This window comes from Amblyomma americanum, chromosome 11, assembly GCF_052857255.1.
Source record: "Amblyomma americanum isolate KBUSLIRL-KWMA chromosome 11, ASM5285725v1, whole genome shotgun sequence".
NCBI lineage: Eukaryota > Metazoa > Arthropoda > Arachnida > Ixodida > Ixodidae > Amblyomma > Amblyomma americanum.
Window position 1 is genome coordinate 100,127,498 of NC_135507.1, and position 19,341 is coordinate 100,146,838.

General features: G+C 46.9%; 1 protein-coding gene across 17 annotated transcripts in view; it reads right to left on the reverse strand.

The window, feature by feature from the left end:
• Nucleotides 1-19,341, reverse strand: part of Ssdp (Sequence-specific single-stranded DNA-binding protein) — a 96,138-nt gene that overhangs the window by 41,415 nt on the left and 35,382 nt on the right. For 4 of the 17 annotated variants that reach the window (XM_077644413.1, XM_077644415.1, XM_077644410.1 and 1 more), the window contains exons 6-9: nucleotides 16,307-16,393; nucleotides 5,863-5,934; nucleotides 5,407-5,467; nucleotides 2,292-2,321 (exon numbers count right to left, since the gene is read on the reverse strand). In XM_077644413.1, coding sequence (XP_077500539.1) covers nucleotides 2,292-2,321; nucleotides 5,407-5,467; nucleotides 5,863-5,934; nucleotides 16,307-16,393 — 250 coding nt within the window. Of the gene's footprint in view, nucleotides 1-2,291; nucleotides 2,322-5,406; nucleotides 5,468-5,862; nucleotides 5,953-13,552; nucleotides 13,655-16,306; nucleotides 16,394-19,341 lie in introns of all 17 variants that reach the window. The other 13 variants (XM_077644406.1, XM_077644411.1, XM_077644400.1 and 10 more) reach the window with 5 other exon arrangements.

Consider the following 19,341-nt stretch of genomic DNA (forward strand, 5'->3'; position numbering starts at 1 on the left):
CACAACCCCATTACTTTCCAATCACAGATTACTGCCTTATCTGTTCCCTAGTGTATAATGGCGTCTGAGTAAAGTGAATTAACGAGTGGGCCCCGCGCTTTCGCAGCAACTGCCCATTTTTCACAATGTTTGAACAATCCCTGTAGTCCTTCTGCTTATGATAGAAAAACAAATTTCAACAAGTTTTAGCCGATTAAAAAGACATGTATTTACGTTTCAATGGCACACGTTAACAATGCAACCCACGACAGTCTGTTACTCTCACCACGGCCTTCATGGGTAGCGTTTTCGCGATTACTATTAACTTTGAACAACAAAAACAACAAAAAAGTAAGTTGAGCCCGAAAAATTTTGCACACTTAACGAAATGTGCATGTGCCACAAATGTGACAAATAAGCGTATGTTCTGTCAAATGGATGGCAAGCTATTATGTCACTAATATGCATCATTTTGGTCAGTTTTGGGCTTTTTTTAGAGTGTTGGTTCGAACATACACTCGAGCCAAAGACTGGTTGGCACATAACGAGAGTAACACTTCATTAAAACGCTGCAGAAGCAGCCCCTTTCTTTCCGGTGCAGTAGTTTTTTCGAAAACCTCCTGCAAGCAGGTAAGATGAACAAAAGTATAGTTTTATGCATTGCTTTTTTTGCTCACTGCACTCACACCAACAATTATTGCTATTAACAATGCATGCTGTTGAAACCTAAATAAACTTCTCTTTCTAATGAGCTAAATCTCTTTTTTTTCTGTCCATAAGTGGGAAGGCCATAGAGATAAGCAAACTCGTCAAAAATGGGCAGCAGTTGTACAAGCACGAGACCTGTGCCTTAATATAGTGGTGCGTGCCAATCAAAGTGTGTAAGAGGAGTTTTGCGTCAACCGTTTCACCTGCCACTATAGGTGGCCTGGTGCGACCAGCAAACTGAGTGCAACATGCCACGAGCAACGGTTGCACAAGAACTGACCAGGCGAGAATGTTCTCCAGCACAGCCACTCACAAGTGCCTCATCAAAACCCGAGGCACCAAATCAAATAAAGCAGCTTGCAGAGGTTGCGCACATGTCACCAGTGGTCAGTGCGATGAACAGAAGAGTGGACACTGACAGGGAATCCAACTGGCCATCTCAATTGTAAGCCCGGTTGGACAGGTAACCTGACAGGCCGAAAGTAGACCAAAAGACCAAGAGCCTGGGTGCCATGGGTGTCTCCCAACACTGCATGTCGGGCACCACTCGTACCTTTGACACTAATAAGCGGCACTACCTACAGCGGCGGCTCAGAGTATGGCATGTGGCTGCCATGTCCAGGTTCACGGGTTTGACCATGGCTGCATTTCAATGACACCAAAATGGAAGAACACCTGTGTACTAAGATTTTGGTGCACATTAGAGAACCCCAGGTGCCGAAAACGAACCTAACACTCTAAACTATGGCCAGCAAACCCATCATCAATGGGCAACGCTGCAAACAGCAGTGTTTCCTTGGGCTAAGGCTGCACTCGAGCCAGCCAGTAGTGGAATGACACCCTGCGTGGAAACTTTCGGCAGTAATTCAGCTTCTACGAATACCTGCTACATCCAGGAAGCTTTACGCGAAGGCATGAAGGCCCAGTGTTGGTGTGACAGAAAAGTTAGGAATAGTCATCAATTACAAGAGGTTCCCATAGATTGTGCCAGCCACACCAACGGTGCAATCGAACCTTCAGCCCTCGGGCCCTTTGGGTGGTGACATGCTACCGCTGCGCCATGCAGACACATTCGTATTGCTTGGTTAAACCGGGGGCTTTATATGTATGTTGCGTGGTCTTTCATATAACGATTGTGACTGTGAAAGAGAAAACAATATCTGTCTGCATGGGCAAGAGGAACCGCTGCCGCGTCACACCATTAAAGACGGAGCGCTTAAGTGTCCCCCAATTTTTCTCACACTTTTTTTTTTCCCCTGCTTCATAAGGCATTTTTGTCGTGCGGCTATAGTCACAGCTCCTATGTATCCAAAGCACCTCTTCAGACAATCGTCTCCTATGACAGAAAAACCTTGTTGTTGTTCAATGCATTCATAGTGCGGCAGGGAACAGCTTAATACAAGTGCCCCTATTTTTCTCAAATTTTTGATGGAGGACCTACAGACAAGACCTCATCTTACTGTTAACACGTCACCTAGGTGGAGTGCACGGTGGTGATCACGGCACAAGAAATGCCCCCCCCCCCCCCCTTCCCCCAATGAAACTAGTAGCGTGCCAGATAGTGCAACTGCTGAAGAAAGAGCCAAATGAAAACGAGTGCTCACCTTGCCACCCTGCAAACTCCCCTCCGTCACCTGCAAGAAGGCAGAGGCCAACTGTTTACCGCAACAACCACACAGGCACACACGGAGGTCAGCCATAAGCAGGCAGCATAGTCAACCGCACACAAGCCAGGGCTACCAAATGTCATCTTTTTCAATTAAAGGGACGCTGCAGATAAAATGCAGTTGGCCTTCATCGTTAGATTACCACACTCTAACGACAAAGTCTTTTGACTTTCCAAAAGCATTTGTCTAAAAATTCAAACTGAAGGCCCTAGACACTGACGACAAAGTCCTCCAACTATCTGATTGAAGACTACCTGGATGAAAGAAAGCTGTGTGTGGTTGTGGGAAGCAGCAAGCATTAATGCACAAATGTTACATTTTAAGTTTTTCAGGCCTCTGTTCTCGGGCCCCTGCTAATCCTAATTTGTATCATGACACTGCAAAGAATACATCCTATATTAGATTATTTGCTGAAGACTGTAATTTATGGGACAACAATAGGCAGTAGTGATACAGAAATATTGCAGCAAGGCTTAGATTGCACAGCTGCAAGGTGCCAATGCTGGGTGCTCAGAGCTTCAGGCTTAGAGCACTACACCTGTGAGGACAGTTCAGGCATGGCAAAAACACAGCAAGAAGTAGCGGTGGAATGGGGTATGTGGGGTTTAACACCCCGAAGGGACATGTGGCCACGAGGAATGCCGAAGTGGAAGGCTCTGCATTAATTTCTACCACCTGGGGCTCTTTAGCATTTGTTGCATTTCACCTCTACCGAAATGTGGCCAAGATTGAAACAACGACCCTCAGATCAGCAGCCAAAGCGAACACCAAAGCCACTGAGCCACCGCGGCGGGTGCAGTACCATAAAGTACCGAGCAAGCGCCCACCTAAAATTTGAAGATAAATCACAAAATACTGGGGTATGGACTCTTTTTATGTCTATACTCCGTTTCATACATGCCAGGCAACGCTGCCAAAGCTACCGTACCTGTATGCGCAAGCTAAGTCCGCGCCGGAAAGTAGCTTGCCGTGTAACCAAAGTGAACACAAGCACATTTTGTCCCGACAAATATCAAGTGCTGTTACTGGCAAGCTCCTGCACTTCATTCACCTCGTGCAGCATTTTCGTCGTGCATCTCTTCGAGGCTTCGAAATGCAAGAGAGACATGTGGCAACAGCATATGCGGCTGGTAGAGGAAATCGCGCTGACTCCATCCGCGCCAAAGAAGTAATGTGCAGTCAGAGAGGATTACGGACAGAGGGTCCGAACATTAGGCGCCTCAAAACTTGAACTGTGATTTTTAATGCTAGCTCTTCGTTTTATGCCACTCTGTTTTCGTCCAAACACTCACCAAGGCTTCGAGAGGAACAAGTGATGCATGGCGGAGTAATATGTTGCGGCGGGTGCACTACTTCCACAGCCTCCGCTGCGTTGCCTGCTATGTATGAAACGGAGTATAGGTATGAAAATCTAGAACAGGTACACAGTGGAGTAGGCCCTCGCTCGGCCCAACAACCAATCATTAAATTCAAGATGGCAACCACCAGAGAGAAGTGGGGTGCTCGGTACCACATAAACACAGAGAATTGTACAGGTTATTAGAATGAAAAACTAGGTAACTAAAGGTTCAGTTCATCATTTTAAATGATCTTATTGCCGCAATCATCACTCCCCCCCCGCTCCATCTGTGATAAGTGTCGTGGAGATACTGAACAAGGGGCACATGATGCATCTTTTGCTGTGTTTTTGAACTTCTCCTAGATATGGGACATAATCACGTGGGCGCTCACTCAGCTTTTAGAAAAATTCAAAATCTTAACAAAAGGTGGGAGGGTGCTTATTTCATGGTGGTCGGTTACAGCTCTTGAGTGCAGGAGTACAGATGGACAGACATGCGCCGCCTTTTGCCTTTCATCGTAACAGTGTTTGAAAAGTAAATCGATGAGTAAAAGACAAAGATTTGAGTTATTAGAGTTTTAGTGTAGCGCGATCCACTGCCGTAAACCGCTTCCCCGGGGGCCCAACAACGCCTGCAGTGGCAGGCGTGCGCTCCTCAGAATCATCTGCGCATTGTGCAGATAGCTCACCACTGATTGCCCTTTGCTAAAACTGTATTTAAAAAAAATTTATCACATGGCTAGAATCCTATAAACAATCGGACTCAATGCAATGGCATCCAACCCAGTCATATCGTCGAAAGTTTTAATTTCAGCGTCGCATCTGTGTATGGCTACGCGCACGTTGTGCATTTTTCTTACTCAACATGGCGCCGCCTGCGAGCCGAAGAAGCTAAGGTGCAAAACTGAAGTTGCATTCCGTTGAATATGCACTAGATAACGGGAATCGCACAGCAGGGAGACAGTTCGATATGAGAAAAAAATTATCCAGGGCTATCCGCCTCTTTCTGATAGAATAACGAAGCGAACCCCAGAACTGACGCCCACTGAGAACTTTGTGGTAGTGTGCAGTTTCTCTACTTCGGCCAAGCAAGGAGGTGGAAGTCAACAGCGGCATCTTTTGTGAATGTTTGCGCCATGCGCATTTCTGGCGTGCCCTCCGCACCATGGGATCACAAGAATAAATCCCCGTGTGCTGCAGGCCTATTTCGCTTCTCCATTTTCATTACACGGAGTGACAACGTGGCCGGCCAGCATGATTCTCACCCGCATATATATGCTAAGGAATGACTGAACGATTCTCGGAAAAAAATACATTTTCCACTAGAGCTAGCTAACGCAGAGCACATTTTGTTCGTAAGGAAGTACAATTTTGGCACAGGTTTGGCAAAGATTCCTCATAATATGTCATGATATAGCAGCATGTAGCAGGATTTGCCTTTTGGCGCAGTTTGCGCAAAAGTGCAGCAATCACATCACTGAAATGAGGCAGCAGTATAATGCACTCATTGCTGAGCATATCATAGATGAAGTCATTCAGTCAAGCAAGCTTTTCCTTTTTCGAGAAGGCTGATGGGCGGCATGCTTATGTTGCTCATCCGGAAGTAACTGCACAGAAACGAAGCCAACATGCACAAGTGGGCCAAAGGAGAGTTTAGAAATCACATTTGGAAAAGTGCAAAAGCAAGTGTTTCAAAGCACAATGTGAACGTGCCTTGCCGCGTCGGGTCTATGCTGTTGGGCATCATTGGCTGACCAGGGACACCGCCTGGGGGCTGCAGAGAAAATGACAAGGTCAGATGCACTGAAGACCAGAGAGAAGAAAAGAAAAAATAAAGAAACTTCCGTCACTGTGCAATGAGATTAAATTGATAGCGAACAGTACTACTTCCCCTGAGAATTGTCAACAGGGACTCGCACACAAGCCCCCCCCCCCCCCCCCCCCTCACACACGCACACAAATGCCCCCCCCCCCCCCCCTCCTCTTCGCACACACGCAAGCACACACACAGTTACTGTGAGACTGTGTCCTGCGCACGCTCTTCGTAAATGGCAAGTGGCCATCCCTTATTTATCCACTTAAAGACACTGCAGGCCAACGATTAGCTAAAGCTGTTATGGATGGAGACAGGAGGCCGAGCACGGTTGCTCGAGAAAGCGTGCAACTCACGTTGAAGTCGACCTGCTGAGGCATCCGCACACCTGGCCTTGGTCCCCCAGGGTAGCGTGGCGACATGAAGGGCTGCGAAAAGATGGCCCTCTAAAAGGACACTTCCAGCACTGGTCGTCTCGGAAACGACTTACACTGGCACAGGGGAGCCAAAACCCTGCGCATGCAAAGCACTAGTCCCATCAGTGTGCCAACAGTTGCCTCATGAAACGTACCTTTGCCACACCCACCCAAGGCCAACCACTTTATAGAGTCAGCTCTGCAGCCTTTCTACAATGAGCCCATTTCAGCTGCTCACAGGCCATTTGGGTGATTGCACACCTTACACAGGACACCCCGTAAAGTCCCCCTCACACTGCAATCGAAACAAATGTCAAGCACCCATTGTGTGGTGCGGCAAAGGCATGCGTGTTTTGAAAAGGTCACGCGATGGCAAAATTTGTTGAACCAGTGCCGAGGAAGGCTAATTGTATTTTCGCAATTCTGACAAAAAACATGGCTTTGCTAAAGGCCAACCAGAAACCTCCAATTGCAACCAGGTGCATATATGCAATAACTTAAAAGGTTATTCGTAATTTGTTGCCAGCTTACTAGTGGATGATATCTGATGAACATCAATACTGATATTTAAATGGCACAGATGCCATTGCTATACCTCGAAGAGCCCAGTTTAAAAAAAATTATGCATCACCTTCTCTGAACTAGCCTGTATATTCCAACAGAAAATAGTTATTTCAGTGCTGCCAACTGCGCCTAAAAGCCCTCCGGGTCCGATCGGAATAAAAACCACTGGGGGCCCTACGGTAAGTTACACGAATCAACAAGCTACATTGATGGAGATGGCTAAATATATTTTGCGCACCTTGAAATCACCTTAGCCGAGATTCTGGCAAATGGATACCATAGTAAATCAAACGCCTGCTTAATATGTTAATCTAAATATCTCTCCCAGTCTGACAGTGATTCAATGACACTGTACTGCACACCAATGAATTTAAGAGACTAACAGTAAACCACTGTGTGCGAGGCAAGTTCGCAGTACATGAGACTGAACAGTGCATGTGTACTTGAAATAACTTGCTCATATAAAAAACCAATAAGTACTTGCCACTCACTGACTCAGCGCACTGACACTGGCTGCATGTAGCATTACAGTGAGAGCCTAATGTCATACAAGTGGACCGCGAAGCCACAGTGTGCAGCCCGTAATTGGACCCGCAACATGGAACAACCAAAGCCGTGTGCCCGAGACTTCTCTAGCAATGGCTTTTGTCTTCAGGGTAAGTGGCGTTGCATGGAGGCAGAAGACCAACCTGGCAATGAGTGATATGTCACTATTTGCAGCATGCAACTCGAATAAGATGCCGGTCACTGGGGGTACCTATTAAAAATTCTGAGAGACCATAAATCATTTTGTTGCAAGTGAATGGTCCGAACCATTTCTTTCTTCCCCTGACCTGACATCCAGTCTCATGACATTTTCTGTATGATCCCATGCCAAGCCAGGAACTCATGTGGCCATTTTTGTGCCCACTGTTGCTTTTCAAAAATCAGACAAGCGGCTGCCCCGTCAAACCCAGAGGTTTGAAACAAACGATTTTAACCTGTACCGTCATTATTCGAGTGCTACGCATGGTTACCTCACGACATTGTTCGAAAGACATTCGCGACTGATTCAATTCCAAACCAAATGCTTTCTCTCCAACCCTAAAATAAACACTGTATAACAGTAATGTCTAAATTTATCAAAAAACAATTATTCCTTACACTACATTACATTGCAGTTAGTTCTTGAAAGAAGTAATGCACTCTGAAGCCTGCTAGGACAGAGAGGGCTTCTGTACTATGTTCCTAGATCTGGTTCATGGGGGTTTAACGTCACAAAGTGACTCATACTCTGAGGGACGCCATAGTGAAGGACTCTACACAGTACAGTCTTCTAACATGCACTGACATCGCAAAGCACACGGGCCTCTAGCCTCCATTGAAATTCGACTGCCGCAGCCGGGATCGAACCTGTGCCTTTCGGCTCGGTGGCCGAGCGCCATAACCACTTAGCCACCGCGGCGAATTCAGTCTCTACAGCATCGGGAGAGTTCCTTACACCAGCTGCTTGAGCACAGTTGTGCCAGCATGATACTGGAACATACTTTCAACTGCTTTGCCCATCAAAGCAGAGATAATCACGTCACGAGCACCAACCCCAAACAAAGTATATGCGGTCCTTCCACTCTGCCACGATTTACATCAGAAGTTCTCAAACTTGGTTCCTCGGAAGTGCTTTTTAAGGCTTCCCAAGCACCTAAATCCCTGCATGCTTCAGCCCTCGCCTTTCCTTTACTCCCTTTATTATAGGAGTAATTGCAAGATAATTGTTCACTGCAGACTGTTTCACTGCACAGACAGCCACTGTTACCTGAATTTGAGCATTTACTGAGGTTCCAAGAATCTAAGTGCCTCTTTCTGCACTCACGTCAGGCAGGCCGAGATGTAAGCCATGACCGACTGAGTTGCTCAGCACCTTCTGGTAGCCATCACGGTTCCCTGAGGCTAAAAATGTTGAGAACCCCTGCTCTACATAAGGGACCTTTAGTATAGCGTACGCAGACATACGCAAAGGCATAACGTACGCTATAAAATAGCGTGCTTCGTACTGCGCATGCGCTAAACGCTATTCCAAACCGAGGTTTAGCGTACGTGCGCGTTACGTACGCTATTTCTCGAATTTAGCGTGCGTGCTCTTGCGTACGCTAGGAAAAATAGCGTTGTCAAGATGGCGGTGCCCACGTCCTCCGCTTTGGAGAGAATTCGTCAATGTTATTGGGTTTTTAGGCACATTCATAGCTTTAAATGGCACACGTGATATTCGCTTTGCCTCGCCTCGCCAACAGCATAAAGAAAGAGGGATAAACTTGCCCAATTTTCGATTCTGTGTAACGATTCCGCAGCTCTTAACCCTAACAAGACAGAACCGACTGTGGATTGCCTTGATTTGGATTCTTAAGGAAATGTTTGGTAACCATTTGGCCACGCAACCGGCTATCTGCGTGATGCGACTTGGATAACCTTGGCCATGCCTTGGCTAAATAGAAAAAACTTTGTCGCAACATATTTTCACAATTTAACACCAGATGGCGCCACTGCAACCTACGCTATCGTTGCGTTCAGGTTGGCATACGATAAACTAAAAGTGGTCATGCGACCTCCTCTGTTACCTCCCGCTAAATGCTTGCGTATAGCGTATGCAAGCGCTCATACGCTATACTAAATGTCTCAAACTAGGTGCTTGCCCGACCTGACTTATGCCTTGAGAAAGATGGCGGATTGGCACTGCTGAAGCAGGGGTACACAACTGAATTGTTACTTCTGAATTATTATAAAAAGAGGTCGTGAATTAAAATGCAATTTTGAACACTTTGCAGCTCCACTGCTTTAATTGTACCTTTCCCAACTATGAATGACATTTTTGCCATCCAACGGCAAAAGAACGAAGGTGCGTTCAAGGCACCAAATCTTATTCATTAAAAATTGCATGAATTTTTGTGCTTGGAACAAAGTTCAAGGAGAACTCCAGGGTTTTTTTTTTTTTTTGACAACTCAAGGATTTATTGTACATTCTCTACTCTGCACAGTACAGTCTTCTAGTCCCTTGTACCAAACTTTGCAACTCGGCCACGCTTCATTTCAGAGCAAATTATTTTTTTAACCTTTTATTTCAGGACCTCAGTGGGAGCACTTTCTACAGGCAACCTAGCATATACAACGTCCTATTGTCCTGTCCCCTCAAAAACTTCTTAATCTCATCCCCCCACCTAACTTTCCGCCGCCCCCTGCTACGCTTGCATTCTCTTAGAATCCACTCCATTACCCTTAAGGACCAGCGGTTACCTTGCCTTCGCAGTACATGCCCTGCCCAAGCCCATTTGTTCCTGTTGATTTCGACTAGGATGACATTAACCTTTAACAGGCGGCATGCATTGCGCGCAACCTTTTGTACACAGGGGTAAAGCAAAAGGTTGCTTTGAAGATTTTCAGGCAAGATGAAATCTAATTAACTGCTGGAGAGTAGCAAGTGCTCTATCAATGCAGAAACTTGCTTTCTGCAGTGCACTGTTTCGTAATGGAGCAGCATATTCCACTACAGACCTGTGAGCACTGGCAAGCAAATTTCGTTAAGGGCGAGATGGCCACTACACGACAACCTGGAATGTGCTGCACCCTACCTTCTAGTCCTTTCAGAGCAGGGCTGCAGAAAAGCAGCCCAGCTATTTAACCTGCACAATGTGCCCAACTTTATCTGAACCACACTTGTACTTTCCCAAGCCCACTTCCAAGGCTGAACAGTGGAACCCTGAAACACCAATTCCTCCTGGGCTTAAGCATGACATGACAGAGAAAATGTAATGCTCAACACTACAAACAGTCGCTGGTTGTTCTTGGCTAATCCATGGGCAAAGACATGTTCAGATCCCAATGGCTTGCTCAGTGCTGGGCAATAAGCAGCGAACGCTTACAATTGATTAAAAGTGCAATCATTCCAAAGCATGAGAAGCCTGCAAAGCATTCATGCACTACTTCGAGTACAGGAGTAGAAAAGACTGCAAAACTGGTGTCAAGTAGGTTGTAGCAGTAGAATGACCATATTGTGACTGCCAGTACATTTCATATTAACCAGCGAATGACCATATTGTGACTGCCAGTACATTTCATATTAACCAGCAAAGCGGTCGGCAATTTCCCTACAGATGGTCACAGTGGGACCGCCAGCACATTCCGTTGAACCAGCAATGAGGCTGGTAATCTCTCTACGGCTGGCCACAGTGGGACTGTCAGCACACTCCACTGAACCGGCAATGAGGCTGGTAATCTCTCTACGGATGGCCACAGCGGGACTGCAAGCACACTCCGCTGAACCAGCAATGAGGCTGGTAATCTCTCTATGGCTGGCCATAGTGGGACTGCCAGCACACTCCGTGTTGAACCGGCAATGAGGCTGGTAATATCTCTACGGCTGGCCAGTGGGACTGCCAGCACAGTGCTGAGCCGGCAATGAGGCTGGTAACCTCTCTACGGCTGGCCACAGTGGGACTGCTAGAACACTCCACTGAAACAGCAATTAGGCTGGTAAACTCTCTACGGCTGGCCACAGTGGGACTGCCAGCACACTCTTCTGAACCGGTAATGAGGATGGTGATCTCTCTACAGCTGGCCACAGTGGGACTGCCAGCACACTCGCTGGCCACAGTGGGACTGCTAGAACACTTCGCTGAAACAGCAATGAGGCTGGTAAACTTTCTACGGCTGGCCACAGTGGGACTGCCAGCAACCTCTGCTAAATCGGCAATGAGGCTGCTAATCTCTCTACAGCTGGCCACAGTGGGACTGCCAGCACACTCCGCTGAACCGGCAATGAGGCTGGTAACCTTTCTATGGATGGCCACAGTGGGACTGCCAGCGCACTCCGTTTTGAACCGGCAATGAGGCTGGTAATCTCTCTACGGCTGGCCACAGTGGGAGGCCAACACTCTCCCTTTGACCCAACAAGGTGGCTGGCAATCCACACAGTGCGCTCGTTGCACTCGAGCTTCGAATGAAGCAAAGATGGGTAGCAGACTTGAAAATGAATGGGGCTAGCACCACAACATGCCCTCAAAACCACTCCCCTGCTGGTCTTACATCACCTGGCCACTGTATTGTTTACAGTCATCACTATCATTTTTTTCCTTTAAAGGCCCCCAATGCCAGTGACTTCACAATAACTAAAGGCAATGACTGTTTGTACACGAAATACACTTGAGAGTCTTGAGGTTAAATTGGGCGCCTCGGGCCCAGCCACCCATTCCACCACTACTATGGCTTTGTCAAGTAAATGCTTTTATAGGAAGCTATTCAAGTTGATGAATGCACCTGTAAATGGGAAGTCTTGCAGACCTTGCATCTTATCCAGCTGCCCACACCTCTGCTGACAAATACGGGCAACATAAGGCCTAAATGCTCAGCCTGCATGCATGCATAGTATTCTTCACAGACAGTCACAATAGACTTCGGTGCAAAAACGAGCAAATCAGTGGCTCAGCGTGGCATGTGAATCACTTTAGCAATCTTTTTAAGGGTTTCCTAATCCATGAAATTGTGCAAGGAAAATTAAGAAATCTGTACAGTGCAACTTGACAAAAAGAAGCGTGCCACACATGCAAGCCATAGACCTAGCTTTGGAAAAAGCGGTGTGCCTAGCATGCACAAGTTACCGCAAGTGCAAAAATTAAAGGGACACTGACAACTTCACCCATCCTTATTTAGTTAAAAAATCAATCCTACGGCTTTTTTTGGCTAGGCAGCAAAAGAGATTAACTGCTGAGGAGATTATGTGAAAAAAAGTTTCACGGCCTCGGCTGAATTTACTTGTGGTATCAGGACTAAGAAGGACTTCATACTCAGCATTTGAACTTGAATAGTGGCAAGGCCACACCTCAGGGATCCAAATGAAAGAAACCGACCTGGCAGATCACAGGATGCCTGCACAAGCGTCCTGAGGTGGCGATGCCTGCACTTTATTTTCCGACGTTTCCTAACTTAACAAAACCACTTCTGAAGTACATCCTTTGACATCACAATGTGATAATCTATTGATTCAGGTAAAGGGGGAAGCTGGTCACAATAACGAAATCTTCAAGAAACGTGTATTTTTGCGTGCAGGTTCCAAATATGTTATTCAATTTTCAAGTGAACAAGTCCTTGTGCACTTATATATTAATGTTATGTAATTTCTTGCAGAGAGCTTTCAATAAATTTTGCTGCAGGAAACTTGCTAGAACACGTGTCATTGGCTTGTCTTGACATCGAGGTATGCAATAAGGGTAAAATTATTATCCTGCCTATCATAGAAGCCTTGTCAAGCCTTGTCAAGCAGCCTTGTTGGTGTAGGGAGTTACAGGGTTTTGAAGTTGCCACTTCACAAACGGGAAGAAATGTATTCGTGACGATTTCAAAATTCTATAACTCACCTTCTACAGCAGGCAGGATGATAATTTTACCCTTATCGCATGGCATGATGGCAAGAGAAACCAATGGCATGCAATCTACCAAATTCCCTGCAGCAGAATTGCTTTCAAACTCTCAGCAGAAAGTTACATCACATATTGCATGAGTGCACAAGGACTTGTTGGACATAAAATTAAATTACATATTGGGAATCAGCATGCAAAAATACATGTTCTCTGAAGACTTCATAATTGCAGCTTCATTAACAAAAATTTATTTCTAAGACCCTCTTCCACCCTTAACTTCCAACTGCCATCAGTGTCCCTTTGTGAAGTGCATAAATTAGCGCGAGCGCACAGCTGCAGCCCTCACCTGAGGACCACCATTCTTGTGACCAATGCACAATTTCGCATGCCACATTTCTTCCACAAGGCTAAGGAAACCCTCCTTCCCACCATCAGTGCTAAAGCCTCATGCAGCTATCAGACCCTGTCCCCAAGCAAGTACAGTATGAAACTGAGCTGCATGGTGTGGGACCATTTTCGGGAGGGCGGTAGAGGGTGCAAACACATAGGGACACAACATGTCACTGTATATGCCTAAACAGAGGGCACACATCACCTCACAAGGAAACAAGGCAAACACAAGAAGAAGAACGCGTGGGATGGAGGGGATGCAAAGTGAAAGAGAGAGGGGTGTTGTTCCTCACCTGGTTCTGCATCATCTGACTGTGAGGGGGAGGGGGCTGAGGGTGAGGGGACGGTTGATTGGCGGGCTGCTGTGGTGGCGAGGGCCTCATGTGCGAATTCTGCTGGAGGGGGGGTACAACGGACACACACCACAGTGGCAGCAGGGCAGGGAAAATCGGTTCATGGGAAAGCGAGGCGCAGGAAGTGGCAAGGGGAAGTGGCATTTGCAAAGGAATGAGAAATGGTTGAGGCACAGGGTCAGTGAGCAGCACCCAAATCAGTAACACAAAGTAAAAGCAGAGAAGGTGGCACAAGGAGTGACAAGGATTCAAGCAGGAACACAGAGAGGGAAGGACACGGTGTAGGGATAGGATGTGAGATGAGGAATGGACCAGGTCGAGACAGGTTTCCGAAGCAGCCCCGCAAAAGGCAGCAAAGCAAGGGAGGCAAGACCAGGAACAATGTTTTTGCCCCAAAATGGAGCAGCAGCACGGGGTTAAGGGGAGCCACAGAAGATTCAGAGCCAGAGTGAGCCAGGGTCGTAAAGAGTCGCACGGGGAACGGGAGGTGCCCACCCCGTTATGTTGCATGTGTAAGACAGGAAAAAGCGGGAGGGGAGAGAGAGAAAAAAGAAAACCAAAATGAGAAAGAAGCAACAAAAGACAACCGGGAATGAGAAAGAGAGAGAGAGAGAGAGAAAGAAGGGGTGCCTCAGACTGTGCCCCAAAGAGCAGCTATGGCACACAACCACAAGCCACAGGAGACGGACACACCAGCACAGCAGCTCTGGCATGCGTGCGGACCATTGTGGCATGTCCTCCCCACTCCAGCCTCTCACATACACACAAAACCAGTGGCTCCAAATACGCTTTGCACGATGCTCACACCTGGGGCTGCTGTGAGAGACATGGCATTACCGCCAACTAACCGAATAAAGGCTTTCTTTTTTTATGCTGCAGTGGGTGGCTCTGGATTAATTTCAACACCCTGCAGTGCAACCACGTTTTTCCCCATGCAGTGAAATCCTGACACACAGCTACTTTCACATGTGAACTCCACTGAAACGCAGCCACTGCAGCCAAGATCAAGCCCACAAACTCATGCCCGGCTGCCCAAGTGCATTTTCACTCAATACCTGAGTTTGTTGCTTCGAAATACAAAGGCCTAAATGCATCAGAACAAAATAAACACACGAGGCATAAAAATTAACACTCCCACCCAGTGACTGTCGACTCAGATTCTTGGAGCACTGCCTGAAGGCACAGCTTGTGCACCACAAGGCAGGCTTACACACAGCAAGAGCCAGCCACACAAAAAGGGGTGTTCACCGCAAGCATGCAGTTTCCATCTGAGGTTCTGCACTAAAGGAACTGGTGCATACAAGCATTAAAGGACTGACCTGGAGTTCTTGACTCTCGTAAAGGGCTTGTCAGGACAGTCAAAGTGGTTTTAAGCCACGAGGCACTGTTACGCACACCACCCAAAGATGTTTTGCCCTATTTCAATCAGCAGACTGAACCACACCAACTTGTTTCACTCGCCGGAAGCATACAAGGTCTAACAACAACGCTGGCCACAGAAATGTGATAGCAGCAGGAACTGGAAAACTTGATATGAGTTTTCTTCTCTTTGCAGTGAACCCTGGCAAACTACTGACTCAAGTCAGCTGTGATCACATGGCCATTTGGTAAAAGTAGGATAGCCCACAAAACAGGTATGTGTTGTCAAAGTAAAAGAGCACAGACTAGGCAACCATTTTGACCATATAATGCGAGATAATGGTCTGCCGCACCAGAAAAGAAAGTAACAAGGCATGCCAGCCAATGATCAATAACCTAAAGAGTGGAGGTGCTCAAAATGAGACATACATCAACAACTAGCAGACACATGGAAAAGAAAACAAAAAACTTTGGAGAATTGTGCATGAGAACCACGGACTAACCACAAGAAAAGTGAATATGGACTTTCCTTGTCAAGGAAACTGTTCAATAAAGTCCAAGCTGAAGGTCAAAGGGAGAAGAAGACCAAGATTCAGAGCTCGCCTGTGACCACCAGCAAAGAACTGCGGCAGTCTGCCAACAGCTACTCTATAGAGTCAAGGCGACACCGTGTCATGCAACTAAGAATACCAGTGCAGCATAAATGAAGTGCAGGTTGGGAAGCTGCCCGCTCTCTGCACTTGATATTTTCCAGCAGTGAACACACCTGCCTCATTTTCTTCACACTCCCGGACGTGTCCACAATTTCCACCGAATGGAGGAACAGCCAGCTAGGTTGTCTGGAAATGCTGCCACACTCAACTGCGCTAGAAGTAACTTGAACCACGCAAGATTTTACCCACAGATGTTTCAGCCTAGCATGTAACGCCAGGCCTGCACACCATCTGTTCCAACGAAGTTTCGGCAAGAACAACTATCGTAGCTCTAAACTTGCTTCAGAGAAACAGTGACCCTAAAGGGCACCATGAAGATCAACATCAAAACGGATAGGTGCAGAGAAATGTATATGACAAGCTTTCATTAACGAGCCTCACAAGGATTTCTAGAATGCCGCCATAAAAACCTGCCTCTGTCAATGCTTTCACTCCATTTCCAGCCAAACAGCAGAGAGGGTCTCAGACAGCAACTTCAAGCAGGGCATTGTCTGGCCAAAATCCTCCTTCTCTTGGTGACAACAGCCCAGTCACGGTCAGTGAGCCTCACATTATTAAGCCTTCGCACCTTATGCCTCTGCAAACCCCGATTGACAGTGGTAAAGAAAAAAAAAATACTCACCGGAAAAAATCCACCCGGAGGCATTGGCCCACCTGGCATGCCCTCATTGGGAGGCATCTGACCCAGCGGGCTTGGTGCCGAGGGATTCTGAAAGAGGCAAGAACATGCTCCAATTAGTGCTTCTGCGAGCCAAAGTGAGACATCACCTTACAGCGCGCTCAAATGCACAGTGACCAGACAACAAAATACTTGGCTTGAAATTCAAGCGTGGGTGCCCCTCTGAGCGGCTGTCTCAGCTTTTTGAGCCTGGTGCATAACCTACACACGTAGGTGTCTTTGGCAACAAGGTAGCGGACAACCTTGCCAAGAAACCCTGTCCCATGAAACCATCAAGAAAAATCCCTCAAGATGTCAAGTCCTCAGCCATTTATTTCAGTTCCCTGTAGTGTCCATCCACCCAATCGTGTGTTACTAAGGAAAAAAGAGACTTCAAGCCATTTTACTACACAGCATTCGCACGGGTTTGGCTTATACCCCAGCACGGATGCATAAGACGGGCCTGGCATCGTCTTTCACTGTGTTCTCCATGTGGTGCGTGCCGTGATGTAGAATACAGTAAAAGCTCGTCAATTCAAACTCGAAGGGGACCGGAAAAGTGTTCGAATTATCGAATGGGCGCTAGAATGGGCGGTTATAGCGCCCCGCCGTGCGGGCAGAACCCTAAGCAGTCCCATCTAGAATCGTTATCGCGAGCTAGGCGCTACTACACATTTCTGGCAGGCATATTCTGAGAACTAAATTCATCCGGCCCTAATGGCAAATGAAATAAATTGATCGGCCAGTTATGCGGCAAAAACAAGTACTGAAATGCACTCGCGTGAGCTGCGAGCTTTAGTGCTGGAATATATGACGCTATTTATGCTAAAAAACATGTTTATTTAAGGGGAAGGGTTGTCAAAATTGTGCATCTGCAGGCGTTTCTTCTGCCGAGACTCCATTGGTATCATCTGCCGCTTGCCCAAAGCTCCTGCGCAACGTCAGAGCGCCGACGCTACTTCCCGTGCACTTGGCGGTGGCGTAGTATTGTCGCCGCCGTCAGACTCATCACTGTTGGCTGTTCTCACTGCACGTGAGCCCTGCGGCGTCTGCTGGGAGCATGCACCCTCAATTATATCGGCGTCACTCAAGGGCTCAAACGTCTCCACGCTGCTGTCCACGTAGCTCGCGGCACCAATAAAAGCCGTCACCGCCCAAACCACCATACTACATTGTTTACACCACGTGATCGTGACCCAGCGACTGCGGCACAAAGAAAACCTGGAACGGCTCACGCCGAAGCATCAACGGCACCTTAGCGGTGCGGGCGAGTGCCCCGGCAGCGAAAACCTGCTACGGCATGCACCGGAATGCGGGCTCCATGAGCCTCGTGCACTCAGCTTTTTCTTTTCCATAATAATAATAATAATTGGTTTTGGGGGAAAGGAAATGGTGCAGTATCTGTCTCATATATCGTTGGACACCTGAACCGTGCCGTAAGGGAAGGGATAAAGGAGGGAGTGAAAGAGGAAAGGAAGAAGAGGTGCCGTAGTGGAGGGCTCCGGAATAATTTCGACCACCTGGGGATCTTTAACGTGCACTGACATCGCACAGCACATGGGCGCCTTAGCGCTTTTCCTCCATAAAAAACGCAGCCATTGTTTTACATCTCTGGCAAATTTGGAGCATGTTTTACTCGCTATGGGTCAACTTCTATCTACGAGGAGTGGCGTCAGCCAGGAGTTCCCCCCCCCCCCCCCCCCCTTCATTGAAATACACAGGCCTTTGCCAGGACCCGGGCATCAGTTCAAATTAACAAGCTTTTACTGTATTGCCCCACGTGCTGCCCATTTCAATGCGGAAAAGCAAGCATATTCTACTCGCTTCCCTCACGAGGGCAGCAGCAGCAGCACAAGCTTCATTGCAAAACCTAGTTTACCCGCACGTACACCACGCATACAGAAACAAGGCTTCCCCCCTTCTAAAATTTCGCAGAGACTGTGACCCATATTTCAGATGGCGACAGCTACATTTGATGACTACTGGGGGATTATGTGCATACCAATGTAGACTTGCCAGGTCGCAGATCTGCACCAAAAATTGAAGGTTTTAACGTCTAAGTGTCGCTATGGTAGAGCAATTGCTGGCAAAACATCTGCAAGGTTAGTCCCACCAGTAACCAACAACAATCTCAACCTCTCACATCACAACACGCCAGCCTCTCTATTTTGAGTCCTCCTCAGGGCCCGAACGGCTGACGCAGCACAAGCGATTGTGGCGCAAAGTTGTAACAAAAAGTGCATTCGCATCATCTGCATCAACCAGTTATAACCCACCATTCCATCACAGTAGCATAAGCTGCTCTTTAGAGCAGCCAGCTGTTAGGGCATGTGTTTGCCAGTTCTAAGGTGTCTGTGTAATACGAAGGAGTGCAAGGAGGAAGCAGTCACATGACTGGACGTGACCTTTCTAAGAGCTAATTAGAGAAGCAGGATTCATACAAAATATTTAGCTTGATTTTCAAGCATTACAGAATTTCAAGGATGCAACGGGGGCAGTAATCAAGGAGGACAAGAAATATTTTTTTTTGTGCGTGTGTGTGGGGGGGGTAACACAGACTAGGAAATCTTTGGCTACTGCTTAGCCACCCTTTCTTTCTGGGCTTTTGGCCAAAACTGCCTGCCCTGACAAGGGCAGTAATGTCATTCCTAATCTCGGCACCCTCGAAGAACTATCCAGCAACTCCCACAGAAATTTCAGCATTTGTTTTAAGTTGCCTTTTTTTAATGCTTTCGACTTGTCGGCAGAGCGTGAACGAGCTATCAATCATCCACTATAGGGGTAATTAATAATAGAATATGTAAATGTAAATGGCATGTAAATATGTAAATATGTAAATGGCATGAATTAATGATTACCTCACCAAAATTACCTGAATGCATAATTAAATAATTAGACAAAATAATTAGTTGCCTTATTGAGTCAATTCATAAATTAATTGGTAATTTATTTGAATTGATGACTTAGTTAAAACAATCAAATAAACAGTTCATTTCATT